Source organism: Cygnus atratus, chromosome 1 (genome assembly GCF_013377495.2).
Source record: "Cygnus atratus isolate AKBS03 ecotype Queensland, Australia chromosome 1, CAtr_DNAZoo_HiC_assembly, whole genome shotgun sequence".
Lineage (NCBI taxonomy): Eukaryota > Metazoa > Chordata > Aves > Anseriformes > Anatidae > Cygnus > Cygnus atratus.
In genome coordinates this window covers 496,332-516,827 of record NC_066362.1, presented here as the reverse complement: position 1 = coordinate 516,827, position 20,496 = coordinate 496,332, and the positions used below count along the sequence as shown (strand labels likewise).

At 47.4% G+C, this 20,496-nt stretch overlaps 1 protein-coding gene across 1 annotated transcript in view; it reads right to left on the bottom strand.

The window, feature by feature from the left end:
* SHANK3 (SH3 and multiple ankyrin repeat domains 3) overlaps positions 1 to 20,496 on the bottom strand; it is a 353,875-nt gene that overhangs the window by 80,613 nt on the left and 252,766 nt on the right. The window contains exon 14 of the mRNA XM_035569314.2: positions 4,821 to 4,903. Within this exon, the coding sequence (XP_035425207.2) occupies positions 4,821 to 4,903 (83 nt within the window). The remainder of the gene's footprint in view (positions 1 to 4,820; positions 4,904 to 20,496) is intronic.

Here is a 20,496-nt window from a genome sequence, read left to right as displayed (position 1 = left end):
CCATTAGATCTCCATAATGATGATACTACCCTTAACAATACAGATGACAGACATGGTGTTTGAAGTGCTTTAAATACGTCTTCCAGTCCCACTTTGTTATCATCCTGAGGGTCACAAAGTGTCACAGCACTCCTCTGCATAAAAGCCACATTCTGAAAACCATAAATAAGCTCTTCCAGTTCCGTGAAATGTTATGATACCAGCATTGTCCCAAAATTTGCTGCAGGGCTTTAGGCCAGCTTCCCCTCTGCCTGCTAGACCAACAGTGAGATCCTCAAGCTCTGACCATGCTTCCTGCACCATGCCCCGTCCTCGTGCCCCCAGGGTTCTGCAGAGCAGGAGCTGTGGCTGTCATGGACCTTCATAAGGCCATGAGACCCTGCACCAAGCAATTCACGGCACTGACGCTCAACTTGTAGGGGCTTCTGTTGCTGAATGTAAGGTCTTCACACCAAGTGTTGGACAGGAAAAGAAACTAAAACTCCCTCAAGTGCCCAACGGATTGCTACAGATTGAAGCAAGTACAAAGCTTGGGTGGCTGGATCACTGAATTCACCCAAGGCAATTTGTCTCAGTAACTGCAGTATCATCTCTTCCGGCTGTTCTTTACACAAAGGGATGCAAACAAACATCTTTTGCTGAATATCAAACTTTAACCCCTCCTGCAGAGAAAACATGTCAAAAGACAAACGGGAGTTGGTGAAGCACACAAGTCCTAAAATGCCATCCGTGCAGAGACCCTCCCTGACCTGGCCTTGAGCTCTCTGAGCACCTTGCAACTGTGTCTTGACTGTGGAACCAGGCCAGCCCTGGGCATTTGTAGGACTGGAGAAGGAATCTCAGTGAGCTTGCTGTGCCCAAGCTCACATGATGACCAGGAACAGGCAAAGAGACATTTGTGATAGCTGCACAGGCTTCCAAGTACAAGACTGGAGCTGTGTGGTCACACTGCCCAATTTTCCCGTGATGCTAAACATAATCCAGTGTTCATGGGGAGTGCTCCAGAGCAGGCTGGAGACAGCACTGCTCCCCAGGCGGTTCTGTTGTGTCCCAGCAAGGAAGGATGGGGCTGAGTTACAAAGTGAGACTTTCTGTCCGCCTCAGCTGGCATCTCACCACTGGCACTGGGTTATCTGGCAGCCCGTGCATCTACGGGATGCTGCTGCCACTCATGTGATGACAGTCCCACACTTGGACTGTCTGAGACCATACGTGGAGCAAGGGACCTGGTCTCCAAAGCACAGCCACACTCGTGCATTGCTGTGCCCAAGCTTATTCAGCTCTGACAGCTCCGTGTGACTTGCTGATTAAGTTGTCCCCTAGTGGTATTTCTGCACTATGCCCCACTGGACCTGGCAGTCACCCATGGGAATTGCCCTCAGATTGCCCTCAGAATGCCCTCAGACAGAGGCAGGTTCGGAGCTGAGCAGCAGGTGAGCACACCCCACTGGTTCGGCAAGCTCTCCGTAACAGTCCGGCTCAAATGCGTGGACAGACACTGAACGTGGAGGTGGAGGGAGTGCTGTATCATGTACAGGAATGGAGAGACTGCAGAAGAGAGCAGCAGGGACATGGGGCTGTGTGAAAGCAGGGAGCCCAGGGAGGGAGGGCACGGGTATGATGCTTGCTCCAAGGAGCAGCGAGAGCTGGGCAGACGTGGAAAGCGGGTCTGTGTCCTGCATCAACACAGGTACTCTTGGTAAAGCAGGTAAGTGCTTGCTTGATTGGAAACCTGGCAAAAAACAAACAAACAAACAAACAAAAACCACAAAGATTTGCAACATTTTGGAAAGAAGCAGGAGCAAAACAAGCCCTGCACTAGGTTGGTACGACATCTTCTCGCCAGCAGCATACAGGATCAGCTGCTTCAGGAGATACACATATCACAGGAAGCAACAATCTTGGGAAACTTCTTGCATAACATGCCCTGCCTGGGGACTTCTCCCCATATTAAACAGACAAACAAAAGCTCATACCCTGGAGCAAGGACTTAAGGCCATTTCTCTCTCTCTTTTTTTTTTAAACACAATTCACATTATAGGCAATATCTTTGCTATTCATTAAATTATCTCCTCCTTACTTACTAAATGGCTGAGTCAGGGACTGTGTGTGCCTCCACCACTTTCACAGAACCCACTGTAACCAGACGCCAAATGAGTATGAACTGGCACAGTCATAGCACTCCTCGCTCAGGGAACAGGTAGCATGGATTTGCTGAAACCATGTGTGAGGTGTGGTTGCTGTATCAGCTGTAACAACCACTGTTTACAAGGATGGCCCTAGTGAAGTATGTACGAATACTTCATGAATCATACTACTACAGGGACAGTGCCTAATCTGTGGTCATGGTAGGCAGAAAGACAGAGGTTGCTAGAAGAATCTTCTATGTATGCATAGAAGAGTGACTGAGTTCAGGATATTATACGCCTAGAAATATCATCTCTCAGCATTTCATCATGAAAACATTTCATCTCATACCTGTGCTCAGCACAGGTCTATCACCTGTGTACGTGAAAGGTAGGGCTGGTCTCTCTGGGCTGAGAAATGCAGCAGTAAATCCACCTGCTCACCACCCTCCTTCAGGGTGCTGAGCAAAGGTGCTGCCTCACTGCTGCCCCTTGCTCCATCCACACGACTCCCTGAGGCAACAGCCGCAGGCAAACCCCGCGTCAGAAAGCTGCACACCATCTCCTGCAGGGATCCGGGAATAAGCTCTGCCCAAATGCTCTGCTGGTTTGACTGGGACCTGGCCTCCCCCGGGTGCTGGAGGCAGAGGGGGATGGGGTGGGCTGGGGAGGGCTGGCTCCCCCTGCCTGGGATGCAGCCGGTGGGGCAGTGTCACACGGATGGGCAAACCCAGCTTGGAAGGAACCAGCACGACTGCCAGAAGCCGTGCAAGATTCTCACCATCCTCTGCAGCATGAAGTGCAGCTTCCTTTGAGGATCATCCAGCTGTGTCTCACTTAACCAGCTCCTTCCCTCTGCAGGGACTTTGCTGACTCTGGTCCCTCCCGTTCCTGGGCTCCTTCTCCAGACCACCCCAAGAGACCTGAAGTGCTTCGCTATCTAAATGAAGCGTGAGCAGTGTTGGCAGGTGGGGCCACGACAGAAGATCCCAATGCTGTTTCCAGATTAAAGCCCCAAGCAGCAGGAAGCACGAGGCTGAGTGGCTGGGAAATAAGGGGGTGACAAAGCCGCCACAAGCCCCTCTCCGCCAGGAGGGTGCTGCTCCCCCGGGGCATCAGCAGACACACCGGCACCCCCGCCCCAGGCGGCAGCACCAGAGACCGCGTCCGTCCTGCGGGGGCTTCCGAGACGCGGCCCCTGCAGCCCTGCTCAGAGCCCCTGCAGCAGCGCCAGGCTGTGAATGCCTGAGCCAGACCCAGGTCCCACACAGCCTCACGCCCACCGTCCAACCCGCTCCAAGTCCGCTCCCTCAGCTTTTGGCAGACAAAGGAAAATACAGAGCTTGCAGACGTTCGGAGGGCAAACACACAAACAAAAGTGGAAATAGGGCACAATTTATCCCATTTTGTCCTAACACGACAGCTGCAAGTCTGATCCGGCAAAAAAATGGATGCCATTTTGAGCCCTGAAGTTTCACTCCACATTACACAGACTGATGTGAGCAGTACATGGACAGACACATATGTCACATATTTAGGGAAGGGGAGAGACAGGGAAGGAGAGAGACAGCGACCATATTTTGACTGGAACACAAACACACCCACTGGCACACGGAGCCCCTTCGAGACACGGACAGAACAAAGGCAATTCAGGAATCCTGACAGAAAATCACACCCAAGATTTAAGTCCAAATCACAAGGATCTCCAGGCACATGGAAGTCTAGGAAAGGTGCAGCTCTACCAGAGGAGCTGGCAGCCACTCATTTAAGCTTTCCCTCCTGCATCCTGCACCCTACATGCGGGGAAGGGATGGCAACCTGCGCCGCTATGCCTCTGCTGACAGCAGCTGTATTTCAGAGACCCCCAGCCTCTGCCGTGCCTTCAGCCTTGAAATGCAGGCGAGAGGACCCCCAGCCTGAGGGGGACCTGCCCCCCATTGCAGGGGCTGAAGCCCATTCCTGGGTGAATATGAGCATATTCATTAACAGTCCTCGAGGGACTCTTTTTTTTGTAGCAAAAAGATCAGTTTCTTGAAACAGGAGCCACAGAAACAACCGGGTGCAACGTGCCGGTTGCCAGCACTCAGGTATTGCAGGGCTGTGCAGGTGAAGCGTGCCCCGGGCACCAGCAGAGGCTTGCTGGCAGCACAGGGTCCGAGGCAGAGCTTCCACCAGCCTGCCCTTGTGCTGGGGCTGAGCCCCAACACAGCCAGGGCCCCCAGGAGGACCCCAGCTGTACACACTCAAAGAACAGTGAAAAACTTCAAGCACTAAAAAAAAAAAAATATAAAAAAATCCGTGGAGGACACCGGCCCTACCCCATGGGGCTTACACTTGTACCTGGAACGGCAGATGCACTTCATACACCCAGTAAATCAGCAGAAGTGAAAACTCTTACAAATTCAAAGCTACAAATACCAGCATCTGTACCAGAAAAACACCCCAGAATGTTCAAGAGATGCACATTTACCATGAATGGCATTTTCTGTACAATGCACGTACCCAGAAATAGACTGCACTCACACTGCCTAGCTGTCAGAGAAGGAGAAAAGAGATTCCCTTAGGAGACCCTGATGCACAGGGGCTCGAGGGCTGCTCCATGCAGCCAGGGAAGCAGGGTCCGGAGCACTAACCGAGGTGACGAGACGGAGCTCTCCCCCAACCCCAGGACCAAGTGAAAGAAGCAGCCCTTACCTTTGGCCCCTCGCAACACAAACCCGAATCCCTCATGCTCCCTCTTCTGCAGCACGGCCGTCTTCTCCTCAATGATGTAGTCACTGGGCAGGAAAGAGCACAAGAGAATGATGCTAGGGTTAGATTTCAGCACCATGCTGCCAGGCGGAGGTGGCCTTTGTGCCTGTGACAAGGAGACCTCTTCTCATCGACTGTTTCATCTCAGCAAGGAGCTGGGAACACTCTGCTTCCCTCCCTCCCTTGCCCAAAGTCAGAACAAAAAGATGAAAGCTACTTTCCCTCAATATGTAGGTGGAGGGAAGCCCCGGCTGCCTGGATCACCCTTCTGCCCACCGGTCCCCTTCTCAGTCACCTGCATACGCATGCAGGGAGCTTACTGATCCCACTTTGGGCTTCCCTTTAAATGATGCCCTTAACATATAACTGAAGAGTGGAGCGCCTGAGCAGAGGAGGTGCGGGGGGAGGCAGCCATCCATCCATCAGGGAAGATGCTCTGAGACTTTCCAGTTGCCTCTTGTATGAAAAAATTAGATGCCTGACAAAAGGAAAGGTGCCTCTTTGGTAAGTTTCCTGGGAGAGAGAACAGCAGAGTTTATATCCTCATCCCGATGCTCTGATCTTCTCTTAAAATCCCCCCCCTCGTTGCTAAGTAACCGTCTGTCATTAGAAGAGGGGGGATGCATTTCATTGTCCTATTTTAACAAAGCCGCTCTTCCCTGCCCTCAACAGCAGCTAGACGAGAAGAACAGAAAAAAATCCGGTGCTGGAGAGAGAGGAATGGACGCGTGGCTCTGAGCAGCCCCTGGGTGCTGGCGGCCCTTCCAACCAAAATCATCCACAGGCTCCAGGAGAGGCGGGGGGCACAGGGAGAGGGCTTCTCTCCGCAAACGGGAGCTGAAATGCAGCCCTGCAAATCCCTCCCAGCAGAGCCGCATGTCTGACATCAGAGTGGAATTAATCAGGGACCTCGGTCCTGCTCAGCAGCACGGCAGGACGCGTTACGCACCGCGCCACAGCCCGGGCAGGCAGAGGGGGACGGGCGGCGTGTGGCGGCCCCCTGACCGCACGCGTGGGTGCTGGACCCCCAACCCGCAGGGAGGGCACGGAGCGGGCACACTGCGGCACGTGGGCCCGGCAGCCCCACGGCCGCCCCCCTGCCCCGTGCGTGCCGCAGGGAAGCGGCTGCGCCACGCCGGGACCGCGCGTCCACGGCAGGGGTGTGGGAGCTGCGCTGTGGGGTGAAAGAGGGGCTGCGGGTGCTGCTGCACGGGCCTGGCTGGCGGCCCCATTCTGTGCACGCTCCCAGCAGCCAGCGACGCCCCCAGACTGGGCGCACCTCTGCACCCTGTCCATCTGCAGCCCCGCCTGACAGCGATGCCTCTGTGGGCATCGCCATCCGTTTTTTGGTAGAGTTTTATGACTCTGCCGTTAACATCACAACAGTATCTGGCTCTCCTATCGAGACAGGTGGGCAGAGTCCTTTGTTTTCCAAGACCAAGGGAAAGTGATCACAGAAGTCAGTACATGCCAGGGCCACAGGTACCAAGGCACTCTAGGAGACTCAGGAGAGATGCTGTCCAACAAAATTAACACAGAACTCAAGCCTAAACTCCTTGGATTTCCCTGTTATTTCACCGTGTGCTCTAATTTTGGACATCCTTTGGCATTACACATTTTTTAAAAAAAGGGGGGGTATCTATAAACCCATCACTTCATGCAACGAAGTACCTAGGTGTGGACAAAATTCAACAAAACTATGTGAACTGCTTTAAAGGAGGTGGCTGCTGTCACACAGTCATCCATTTATGTCACATTTTCAACACATTGCCTGTCTTTCAAAAGCAGAGCTGGTTATGCGTATGCTCCTTGACACGTGTAAAACTCTCCCTTCTACAAAAAAATCCTCTCTTCCAAGTCTAGCATGTCCTACTTGAAACAGATTCATACCTGCAATGCCCAGAAGAGGCCATTACGGGAGAACGATTCTCCTGTCCACCTAAGAGCAGCCAGACAACCTCAAACCATGATTCCTGTATCAAGCCTTTACCTTCTCCTTGAGCCGTAGCTTACTGTCTAGGAACAGAACTAGACCTAAGACATTTCACATCCAGGGGAATATCCTCCCTTTTCCAATGGACACGTCAAGCCCTCGTAGATGCCCTGCGTGAGATCTTAACCCTATACCATGAGAAATTCTGCCACCTCTACTAGCATGCGTTTGTGCAGGTGTATGTGCAGGAGGAGAGAGAGGGAAAGGCAAACAAACGTTCTGTACAAAATTGTAGTTTTTATTTTACCTAGTGGTGGGCCAAGTGCCCAACTAGTCCTGCTGTGATTGCTTTATCAATGAAAAAGGAATCCATGATAAAATTCTGTACCTCTAATTCTTCCATAGGACCTCTGTGGTTGTTTTATCCAGATGATAAACTGAAGAAATTCTTGACAAAACCACTTGTATCCTGTATAAGTACAGTTTATGCAGCCTCCAACAATCCTCATCTACCAAGACTTCCTCTAATAATGTACACCTTTAAATAAGTTCAGCCCGCTGCTGTTTTACCAAAAGTTACTTTGCAAAAATATTTCGTTCTTTCCACCACCTCTGAATTAAACCTCCACCTGCAAATAAACTGGCAAGAAGCATCTTAATTCAAAATCTAAACTTGTCAGAAACAATAGGAAAACTCCCCAACATGCTTCTTTCTGTCTCTGGATGCTCCAACAGTAAGTATGTAGAGCCACCTGTGGGTTTTTTGGAAATGTTGGACATTTATTTGTTTTAGCTCACTCCCCTCCGTCTTCCACAGAGGGATTTACAAAGTTTGATTTGCAAGGGGGATCTTGCAAGAGCACTTCCAGTTTAAGTCCCTCTGGAACCTGCAAACTCTTTGCCTATTGTCATTTATCTCTACAAATACCAAAAAAAGCCTCGGGTTCATAACCGACTACAGTAAAATCCAGTGGACACCTTCACTTTTTGATATAACCACACTAAATAGTTCCATAGATAGATCTATGTAAAAAGTGAAATAAAAACCCACTAAATTTTTGTGAACTAGAATCATGGGGGAGTAAAAAGTCACCTGAGATGCCACTGATTGACACTGCTAGAGCTCCGAGAGCTGGAAAAAGAAGCAAAAACCAGCCTGGGGAAGGAGGTGAAGCAGTGCAATCAAAGATCTGTGATCATGTCATACCAAAAAAGTAATCTGAATTACTCATTTCTTTATTTTTGTCTAAATAAAAATAGGAACTTTCAAAAAAATGTAGTGAGGAGTTATTTGAATTTTAAAATATTTGAGAAAGATTAAGCAAAATAGTGATTTAATACTCTTGGGACATAAATGTTAATCGAGTTATGATACCTGACGGAAAACAGCACCTCAAGTTCACTGCCAGATTACTGTGCCCTACATGTAACCGGTAAATGAGTAAACAGATGAGCTAGTGTAACGACACAGAGGCATCAGAGCACGGCCCTTCAGAGCTGCTGCTTGAGACAACACAAAGCCTGATGGATTGTCTCGCTCCTGCAATGCCAGGGTTGGGTATCAGACCTCCTTCGGCTGGTTTACCTTTTACTGAAACCAAATTACAGACAGTTAATGCACTTGACCAGGGCTAATTATTTTAGTAAATTTGTGACTGTTTAGAGAGACAAACCTAATAGATCAAATGAACAATTACAAAAAAATAGCAAGGTTATGACTGGACTAAATAGCTACAATTAACTCCAGTCATCCTGGTAACACTTGGATGGCAAAGATGAGCTCTGACTTAAGTAGAAAAAACAGCAATTGGAGGAATTCAATTTTTTTTTTCCATTATCTGGGCTGGCTGAAGTTCTCTGAAAGTGCCTGGGGAGCTGGTGGAAAACATCTGAGAGCTATGATGGATTGTTCTGAGAACTTGCATGGGATGCACGACACTCCAGAAGATCTGAAAAAGGCATCTCTCATCTTTAAAAACAGGCAATAGAAAGATCAAAGGAAGTATAAATTGAGGTAACTCATCTTTAATTCCCAGGAAAACTCTCTAACAAACAACACAACAGTTTAATAAAACATCTAGAAGAAAAGAAGGTGATAAATCCCAGGTGGCATGGATTTGAAAGAACAAATTGTGCTAAACTGACCTAATTTCTGTTTGAACATACTAGGTCTCATGAACATGGGAAAGGCAGTTCTGTGATATATATCTTGATGCCAGTTAAACACTTTGAATGCTCTCACAAGACATTCTCACAAAAAGCAAGGGGAACATAAACTGCTGCACGGTGAGTAAATAGCTGGTTTGACATTTTTCACTGTTGAACTGGATGGAAATATAAAGTGGGATTTAAAAGCGGGTCTGTCTTGGGACAATCTCAGTGTCTTCACCAGTGACTAGGATGTAACAGAGAGTAAACTTAAACTTGCAGAGGATCCTAACTCAGAAGACAGCAAAATGTTGGAAGAGGGGATTTGGATTCATGTGGTACCATCACTGGAGAAATGGTCTGAAAAATACTGGAGGAGAAAGGAAAGTTCAAGGCACTAGGCAGGAACTATGAAAAGAAAGGCAGAGGCTGCAGAAGGACTGGCTGGACAGCCAGCAGGGAAAGCCAGAAATACCACTTTGGACTCAGAAGCATCAGCTGCAGTGTCACACTGGACAGACTGGAGAAAAATAAGCAAGAGTGCTGTCTAAGATCTGACATAATCCTTCTGCCCTGCTCCATGCAGCAGTAGCCTTGGGAGTCACTGAGTTAAATGTGGGCGTATATAAAACAAGCACCTACAGTCAGCAGGTTGCTCCAGGCTCCTTTTAGACTCAATGGAGATCTGTTCGGTGAAGTCAATGGAGCTGTGATTCATCCCATGCTGAAATGACCGCCTACATTTTGTCAAATGAATGGCACGCCTGGCTTCACTGACTGCACACATCTGCATTGACTCTCAGGGAAAGTCAGGGCGATGAGCTCAGACACCTACATGGTAGACACCTACAATGAAGTGATGTGAATCACATTCCTAAAGTTAGATAAAGAGTACCGCTCAGCTGTCCGGTTGCCAGCACCACACTTCCAGAAAGATGTGGGTCAGCAGGAGAGAGTCCTGAGGAAGACATCTGGAAGATAAAGGGCCCAGCAAACATAGCCTAAGGAAAGACCTGGTTTGATGTACTGACTCGATTACTCCCAGGAGAAAATGCTTAAAAGGTGCCACACCACTTTTCAGCAGTAATGAAGCATGCTGAAGCACAGGAACAGAGGTGGTGGTGGAAGGTCACTTACAGGGAGCTTTTAGATAAATCTTCCTCAGGAATAATTTAAGGTCAGCTGAGCCTGACGTAGGTGGAAGATGAACCACATCAGGCCTCTCCCAGTAAAAACCTCACTTACATACCATGGTGTTGCAGACCCACAGCCAGGCAGTGACAGAGCAGTGTAATTCTGCTCAGGTACCTTGTGCAGAATATGTCTGATGCAACAGAAGGATGATTTATAGCAATGATGAGTAACTGGGCCACTGACCAGTCTCCAGCCACAGCAGTCCAGGTCTTTGTGGACAAACTTTCTTCTCTGCCCCAGAAAATTAAAACCAGCGCACAGAGCAGCTCTTTCCAGCTGCATTTCAGAAATTGCCTCTGACTAGAGCTGGCCTTGCTCTATAACTGGGACTGTCTGGGAGTTGGCCCAGTTCAAATCTATCCCACGGAGCAAGCTAGCAATGAAACAGCATGGATGCCTACGGCACACAGGCCTCCTTCCTCACCCATCTCACTTCCTGGGGCTGGTGAAGCTTTAGAGAAAGCGATCACCATTAGACTTGTACACCAAACACTTAAGCTTCTAGCAGAAATCAACAGGGTACAGGCATGTGCCCTAGAGGCCTGGGATGGACTGGGCATATCGCTATTGAGCAGTTTGTGAGGTACAGCATCCCTGGCAGCAAGGAGGCCGTGGAGATCTACCCAGGCCCAAGCACTCTGCAGAGGCAGGTGTCACAGTGGCAGGTGCTCTGCTGTGACACGGGCAATAGCCAAAGAGTAACACAGCTGTACTGGCTCTGTTTGAATACAAGAGAAAAAGAATGACCACAGCAGGTCAGACTAAGCATCTCATCTCAAACATTTACTGCCAGCAGAAGCCTGGGGAAGAGTAAAGGAGCAGGTGTCCTAAGTGTACTTCTGTCCCAGAAGAGCCTCCCAGCCCCTGAGACTGGCAGCCAGGGGACCTGAGCAGTAATATCAGAGTGGAACTGGGAAAAGCCCTATCCTGAATGGAAAAATAATCCACTTAAAACTCCATGAAAATGGATCATGACATCTCTGGAAATGCAGGTGACAGTGGTGCTTCTGTAATGAAAGCAAAGGACACCAGGAAATGGAGAGGGGGTCAGAAAGGAGCCTATTTATGCTTGTAACTGATCCTAAGGCACTGATTATCATCAGTAACATTTTCTGTTTAATTCAGTCAGGAGGTAGCTCATTAAAGGCACTGATTATGAACTACGTCAAAAGCAAACTGACACATGAAAAGCAACTCTTCCCCCAGAAGAAACCACCTTCCAGCCACACACACACACACACACACACAATTTGAAAGTGCAGCAAAATCCCAGGAAGGATGTGTTGTTTGAGATCACATTCCCTCCTGCACTGGTCAAACGCATTTCAGTCATCAGTTAAAAACCCCAAACCACAGCTGTTCAGTCCTAAATGAAATGTGGGCTTTGAGAACCAGAGAAATTCTGAAGATTAGATATTGCAGAAAGTGAGTAAGACGGTTAGTAAAAAGTATTACCTTCCCAATTCAAGTATGGACAGTTTTCACAGGGTATTTTCAGTACTGGAAGCAGTTTATTTAAACACACCAAACTAGTAACTTCTAGGAAGTTAACCAAAACATTAAAATAAAGCAGCTCATTAAGGGAATGAGAAGTCCAGGATACATTTCACCTGGACTTCAAACCAACAGAGATAATGAGAAAGCTGTTAAGACCTTGCTGAAAAGCAGTCGAGTCAAGGAAAAGAAGCCATCGCAGAGACACAGAAAAGGTAAGCCTGTGGAATAATCAGGCTGATATTAATGCTGGTAGAAAGAAGCTATTTGTCCCAAATTTTTCTCCTCACTTGCCAGAAAAGGCATTGCAGCTGGAGAGGTGCTGCTCCAGCTCCTTCTCACTGGGCGTGCTCTCCACCAGATGTGCTGAACCCGACACTCCAACAGTGACCACGGGACACGGACCAGCGAGTGTGGCCCCAGGCTGCAGAGAGACGAGATTCATCATCCACTGCCTTCCAGCATCACTTCTTCGGCAAGCGGTGGAAAATGGTGTCGACTAAAAAAGGAGGCAAAGGCAGGCTCTCATGCATGCTGAACGCTGCTAAATTACACCTGTGGGAATTCTGCTCCACAGAAACAGCATTGTTCAAAGCTGACATCGGAGCCACTCGGTTGTGCGGATGCACAGAGATACAGACAAGGTAACATGCAACAGCATCTCAAGTCTTAAGATGTATCGCTAGCTCATGAAACCTATGCTGCATATATTTAAAGGGGAAAATTGTCACAAACAGGGATGTTACAGTTAGTGGTATCACTGGCTTCAGTTGCTGCAGGTACTGAGAAAAAATAGACGACATCTAAAATCTCCCTTTGCCTGAATGAAAGGAGATTAAAAAACATTATGTCTGTGTTTGTCCAATATGTATTTATGGAAGAACAATGCATATTTCTATAAATAATAAAAACAAGTCCTAGAAAATCCAAATTCTACAATGTGGATTTATCCTATCCTCAGCAAAGGAGACAGATGGAGACTGTTTAAGGACACCGTGCTGGAGACACAGTGCAAATACATTTTCAGATTGACAAAGAACAGAAAGAAGCTGGCATGGCTAAACAGCAGGGAAATGGAGGTTATAAAAGACAAGAAAACATCCTTCTTAAAGCTGAAACCATGGCCAAGTGAGGAACACGGAAAGAATTGTAACTCTGTCAGGCTAAATGTAAAAACAGTTATGACAGACCAAACATAAATCTGTGGAACAATTTGCAAAAGGCATCAGAACTAATACTAAAATCAGTTTTCACACACATATGAAGCAGGAAGCCTACCAGAGAATCTTTGGGGTGGGATAGTCACAGTGCCAAAGCTCCATGCAGGGTACAAGGCCGTAACAGACACCTGAACAAAACCCGACCTTCGTGCTGTGGGGAGGTTTTCCCTTCAGAAGCACAGGGATTCGCAGACAGATCCAAGGCTGAAGCGCCTCTATAAGAGGCCATGGAAAAAAAAAAAGGGTCACGGACTGCCAGGACTAGACTGCAGACAGCCAAGGTCCTGGAGCACCCTGTGGCTGGAAGAGTGGCGCTCGCCGTGGTGTGCGAGCTCCAGCGGGGCTGGGCTGGCGGGCGTGTGGTGCTGGTGGGCGCACGGCACCGCTTTTTGCAAGACGGCAGCAGAGGAGACAGCTCCAGGCCTGTGATGGCAACACTGGGCACAACTCTAGCACTGGGATACAGCAGACAGCCAGCACACACAGGGGTACATCCCAGCATCACAGCTGGGAACGTTAACACAGCATTTTAAGAGAACACTTTGCCTCCTAATCTTACCGTAGTTCCCTGAGGTCATACATATGGATGCAGAGAAAGGAGGTCCCTCCCAGCCTCTGTGATTCAGGGATTCTCTGGGATTTGTAGATAGAGGGGATGAACCAAACTTATGGGGGTACAGCCAGCCCCCTCAGGAAGCTGTCATGGACCCCCAAAATAACCAGTGTAGAACAGCTTGTGTCTGCACCATTCGAGTACCCCCCTTTGAGCCCAGTGCTTAGGGACGTGCATTGCATGAGCACGGCACAAGGACAGGCAAAGGTGCTGCAGGCTACAGGGCCTGCCAGGATTGTGCTGGTGGATTGTGCAGAGAGGAGGCAGCTGAACTCAGCGGTCTCATCAAGAGCACCTTTAGGAAGCCCTAGCTTGAATCAAATCGCCCCAGCACCACAAGCAGGTTTTGTTCCAGACATGCAATGGGCCAACACTGCAACAGAGCAAGGGGTAAACTGACATGCAGCCAGAGGGAATGGCCAAAGACAAGGGCCTGGGAAAAAAAGCATAGATGCAAGTTATTTGACAAGAGAAACTTAACTGAAGTCAACTTACAAAACCATTTGACAAAGCCCTTCACTAAGATCTCTTGAGGAAGCCATGAAGCCATGTGATAAAAAGGAAGGTTCTTACATGTTCAATTTATTAGAAGGTAGAAAATTATACGATTTCACATCAGACGAAAGGTCAGCAATGGAGTCTTGCAGGGAATTGGTGCCAGGACTTAAGCTGTTCAGCATACCCCTAGACCACTTATGAGAGGGGAATGAAAGACAACCAGGTTCTCTGATAATGCTGAACTATTCAGAGTATTAAAGATGAGGAAAACTGTGAAGAACTGTAGAAAGATCTTCTATCACTGGGGTTAAAAATCTAAGATGAAATGTAATGTTGAGAAAAACTGAGGCACGAGGAAAAAAATTCTCTCCTCATACATAAGATCCCAGGGTCTGAGATGACCATTACTAACCAGAATTAAGAACTCTGGGATATGGTAGACAGCTCAAGAAAAATGTCACCGTAATGTCCTACAGTGGCCAGGAACTATTAGCAAAGAAAAGTGAATTAGACAGAGAACCATTATATCACTAGCACAGCCGAAGTGCCCCCACACCTTAAATACTTGTAGTTGCTCTGCTCTTCCCACTTTGGAAAAGAATACAATCAAACTCAAAAAAAAGAAAAAAGAAAAAAGAAAAAAAAGTTTCATAGATTTTTGAAAGTATGGAAAGCTTTTTTTGCACAAGGAATGGTGCAGCTTAGTACTGCATAACCTGGAAAAAACACAGTTCAGGGGAAATAGTTCTACCAAATCCTGAGTGCTGTGGAGGCTAACTTTATGATCACTCTTAGGGAGCTCTGCGAAAACCCTTCCCAGCTCACAAACCACACACTTGCACTGAAAAGACACTTGGCTGCCATATGTACATACGATGCTACTCTGAGTGTTTTCTTTTAGGAAACCCATTTTGCATTTGGGAAGAAATATGGCTCTAAGGAGTCAAAACCATCACACCTAAGCCACTTCTGAAATCTTGCTGGTAGAAACTGCAGGAGCAGCAGGCTTGCACAGAAGACCCATGCAAACTCCTCAGACAGCTGGAGTCGCTCACTGCACTCTCTGGTTGCTTTGATAATGCACACAGAATTGTGCAGTTTCTGAATCAACACCTCAGACAGCACTGAAGACTGGCTGTCCGTGGCCTGGTGAGGAACGTGTCAGTGACGGGACTGGCTGGCCTGCTTCGTGCTCTGGCAGCTCAGATGTTTTAAGTGATTCACATTGACAGCTCTGTTCCTGCAGACCCTAACTGGAGAAAAACAAAGCAAAACAAAACCAAAACAAAGCAAAACCCCTTCACACATAAAACAAAAGGTAAAACCTCAAAAAGACCCAAGTATTTGATCGTACCTGATAGAAAGTCAGAGCTTCAGCTGCTGAAGAAATGGTTAGAGCACTGGCAGCCCATTCAAAAGCTCTCATCAGCTACTGTCTGGTTTTGGTCATTGCTGCATCATCATTGTAAAAATTAAATCAAGAAAACTCATTGCAAGCCCTTCCTGGAGTAGATAATTTGGGCTTCATTTAACCTCTCCTAATAACTCGACTCTATCCACACATACTCAGAACTTCCACATGTGTGAGTTGAGTTGCCAAATATTCTGATGGAGATCACTTGTGTGACGGAGTAGAAGGGACAATGGCTGTTAAGTTTGCACAGTCTCCTGGCTTCCTCTTGTCTGGCAAAAACAAACTATACTTTGGACAGATCTTTTAGAACCTTTATGAATCAACTACGACACAATCCTCATCTCAAATCTTTCTTGCTTTATCCTAGCAAATCCTAGCAAGGCTGGATTAAACAATTTGCACTTTCTTCATCTGGGGTATGTAGTGGCTACAGCTTGTCTTCCCACTGGAGCAAAAGGAGGAGGAGCAGTGTGTGCGGCGTGTGGTAACCTTGTCACCATCCTGCTATTGGAGTGCAGGCAGCTTGCTGAGAAGTCATCTGTTCGGTGGCATTATCAGCACACAGGACTTCTATCTCCTGCAGCATCTGCGCCATGGGCAGTGCAGGTCAGCAGCACAGCCCTTGCTGTTGACTGGTTCTCCTGTTCAGGACTATCGGCACAGGCCATGCCTTTAACCCCTGATTTATTGCATCTCTTGGTGTTTTCTCAGACATTTCCACTGATACTTTAGTCATGCCACCCTTGGTATTTCTCTTATGGCATAAAGCTGCATCATGGGAGGTTCGGACTGGGTGTTAGGAAAAGGTTCTTCACCAAGAGGGTGGCAGGCACTGGGACAGGCTCCCCAGGGCAGTGGTCATGGCACCGAGCCTGCTGGAGTTTGGGAAGTGTTTGGATGATGCTCTCAGACACATGGTCTAATTTTTGTGTGGTCCTGTGTGGAGTCAAGAGCTGGACCTGATGATCCCTGTGGTTCCCTTCCAACTCAGGATTTTCTAGGCTTCTATGATTCTTGCAGTTTCCACACCAGGACTCACCCAGTATCTGGGAGCCCTGTCCTCCTGTGCAGCAACTCTGGCATGTGTCACAGGATGCTGCTGGTTATGTCGACCAGCTCCCTCTGTGGAGTTGGTCATGCTCATTTTGATGAAAAAGAAGTGATGGAGAACAGCAACTAATCTGAGGTCACTAGATGTCAGGCTTTCTTGATACACACTTGCCTAATGAGCTGATCATGTTCAGGCAGTGCTTCAGCATTGTAATACTGGAAGCTGCTGCACGCTGTAGATAGTCTCCAGCCTTGCTCTCTACGTTATTTAATGGTAATGGTTATGTGACCCAAGATATGGGCACTGTTTCTTCAAATCACACCTCTTTTCATTAAAGGTAAATCCATATCCTTGTAGCTGCAATCCTTTAAGATATCATCCTCATGAAGCTCAAAGGTAGAGTCCGAAATCACTGAGACAATTTGTCTTACCGCCTTTTGAAAGACATTAGATTCGCAGGATACTTGAAACAGTACGAAAAGCATCTCATGACCCCTAAGTGGAGCAACGAATGCAATGGGAAAATGCTTTTGCTGGAACGATGCATTGATTTCCAATTTGCTGAGCAGTTCAATACCTTGCAGCCTGGGGAAGGAGTACCTGGTTTTCACACATTTACTGGGTATTCGAGTTTCCCACTCTTACTGAAATATCAGTGCACAAGCACATGACCTCAGAGTGCCTTGTTTTGAGGACTGTGAGCACACAAAAAACTCATCAACTGATGCAGTAGCTTGCTTGAGGGTCATATGTTTGAACTGATTTTCAACAGCCTTCGTCAGTGGAGATGGTACTTAGTAAGGGGCATTGTGAAAAATGTTTGAGTAACCTTCTCAACTTGGGTCCTTTAGTATTGTTTCAGTTTTTCTTTGCTGTTTTACAGACAGAGCATTTTATTGTACAGGCTGTATTCCTGCAACTTGAGATTTGGCCAATTTAGTCCTAATTTTCTAAGAGCTCAATAGCAATTATTTGATTTCTCCAAGAGTACAGATGTCATGTGTGCAGCATCTTACATTACAGCTGCTTCCTTGCTGTTCTGGCAGTTCACAGGGATGACTTCTCTTGCAAGCAGACTCTTGTCATCAGCTGGTTCAGGAGATGAGTCAGAGGAGACCTTTAAAATTTCTTGGTGAAACCATGAATGGCTGTGACCACCTCGAAGTGGCTTTTTAGTGTCAGACTATAAAATCTCCACATCTCAGCTCTAGTCATCAGTGTATGTCCCTGGACAGCACTCCCATGATCATCATCAGCTTCCAGCCCTGAAGTAGGGCTTATTGCCTGACTGCGCACATTGATCCCTTCCACGACATCTGCAACAAGAACCTGCTTAATAGATGAGGGAAAGGCCATGGATGTTGTTTATCTGGGTTTAGTAAAGCATTTGACACCGTTTCCCACAGTGTTCTCCTGGATAAAGTGGCTGCTTGGGGCTTGGACAGGTATGTGGTTTGCTGGGCGGAGAACTGGCTGCCTGGCCAGGTCCAAAGAGCCACAGTGAATGGAGCTCGATCCAGCTGGTGGCGGTCACCAGTGGCGCTCCCCAGGACTCGGTCTTGGGGCCTGTATTAACATTTTTATCAACAACCTTGTTGAAAGGATTGAATGCGCCCTCAGAAAGTTCATGGATGACACCAAGTTAGGTGGGAGTGTTGATCTGCTTGAGGGTAGGAAGGCTCTGAAGAGGGGGCTGGATGGGCTCAATGGGTCACATCCAGTTGTGTGACATTCAACAAGGCTGAGTGTGAGGTCTTGCACTTGGGTCACAACAACTCCATTTACTGACACAGGTTTGGGGGAGAGTGGCTGGAAAGCTGCTGGCAGAAAAGGAACCTGGGTCTGCTGGTTGACAGCCGGCTGAACAGAAGCCAGCCGTGTGCCCAGGTGGCCAGTAAGGCTACTGCTGTCCTGGCCTGCATCAGAACTGTCATGGGCAGCAGGAATAGGGGAGTGATCGTCCCTCTGTACTCTGCACCTCGAGCACTGTGTTCAGTTTTGGGCACCTCACTACAAGATAGACATTGAATTGCTTGAGTGTGTGCAGAGAAAAGCAACGAAGCTGGTGAAAAGACTGGGAAACAAGACATGACGAGCAGCTGAGGGAACTGGGGCTGCTTAGTCTGGAGGAAAGGAGGCTGAGGGAAGACTTCATCACGATCTACAACTGCCTGAAAGGAGGCTGCAGCGAGGATGGTGTTGGTCTCTTTTCTCAGGTGACAAGTGATAGGATGCAAGGAAATGGTCTCGAGTTGCACCAGAGTAGGTTTAGACTGGGTATTAGGAAGATTTTTTTTCCACAGAGGGCAGGGGTCAAGCATTGGGATGGGCTGCCCAGGAAAGCGGTGGAGTCGCCATCACAGGAGACATGTAGACATGGCACTAAGGGGCATGGTTCAGTGATGGGACTTGGTAGGTCAGGTTGATGGTTGGACATGATGATCTTGAAGGTCTTTTCCAACCTAGTTGACTCTGATTCTAAGAAATGCCTTTAGCATGTAGGTATGTCCAGATTAGGAGTATTCTGCCATTGCAGCTGCTCCAGACTCAGCACAAGCAGTGTAGTCACTATTGATTAACACATCCTTTATGGACTTAACTAAGAGTTTCTATCTCTTTAATGAATGACTTATCACTTGCAGAATGAGAAAAGTCACGAATGATGTTTTTTGGTTTGACACCTTCAGTTGTCCAGCCGAACTGCTCTCTGACGAATCAGCCCAGGTAGGAGGACTGTGATGGTCCCTCCACAAAGAACAGCATGACTGTGCATCACTCCAGCCAGGGCTGCATGCAGAGCCATGGTTAAACCTTCACCTCCCACTGCTGGGCTGTGAGGGACTGCCGACACCACATACAATCTCAGCTCAGCTTCCTGGCTCATTTTAAGGGACTGCATCACACAAAGATCATTTCACAAATTTACTAATGAGATGAAAATAGCTTACAATACTGAATGGGTCCACTTCTCAAAACCACTTTGCAGTGTTCTGTGATAAGAGAAGACCACATGGACAATCTTTCTGTGTGATCACCACACAGTAGCCTCTACCACTCCATTTTCTTCCTGGATCTATGTTTCCATGTTCTACTCACAATATCCAATAATTTGCACAATTCTCATTCTGAAGCAGCGGCTGTTTCCCGTGAGTCGACACGTTTGCTTTGTAATAATTATCATTAACTTTTTACTGTAATTAAGAATAACTTGAAGTTAACTTACTCTGGTGCTCTCAATATATTTTGTTATCTCTGTTTAAAACATGAACGCCCAGAAACAAAACCTCTTTTTTGTACCTTATATACTGATAATTTCACATTCAGTGGTTATAGAGGGTTTCTGCCCATAAAAGACGTAACGTGAAAAACAGTTAATTCACTGCTGCCTCCCAAGTTTATCAGCTACTTATACTGACATTAGGGACAGATACATGTTTCACTGACAGCTCAAATTGTTAACTAAACTCCGTTTGCACAATCCTAATGTTGCTAATATTCAACAAAAGTGCTCCTTTGCTGAGTCCAGTTAGAGGTGGAAAGTATCTTCTCAAACTTACAAACTGAGCAATTTAGATCTGAATCATCAAGAGTCTGTCCCTGTCTGGTATGAGCCACTCTTCCGTACATTACTGAATTTTTGTAAATCAATCACCTCCTCTTTCCTCCCCATCCTCCCTTAGTTACTGCCACATACTCATAAAATGGACTGCAGACAAAAAACAAATCTCTCCTTTAGGAACCTGTTCCAGAAATGTATTTATTACTTTAAATTTTGCTCCGATAATAAAACATGCTGGTTGTCTAGAGCCCCATGTGTACTTCCACCTGTAAAAAAGTACCTAGAAATGGCACATACTACCATGAAAGACCATGACCACAGCATAATACAGCCCATCTGAAAAAGCAATCCAGGATAATTTCCCTAGCACCAACCCCAGCCTACCCCTGCCCCACCAATGTCACCCAGGGCCTGCCAGCCAAAACCCCTCAGCTGGTTTTTATTATGGGAGAGTTCACACTACTTTTTTAGAGAGCCTTGTTCACAGCTGATGGT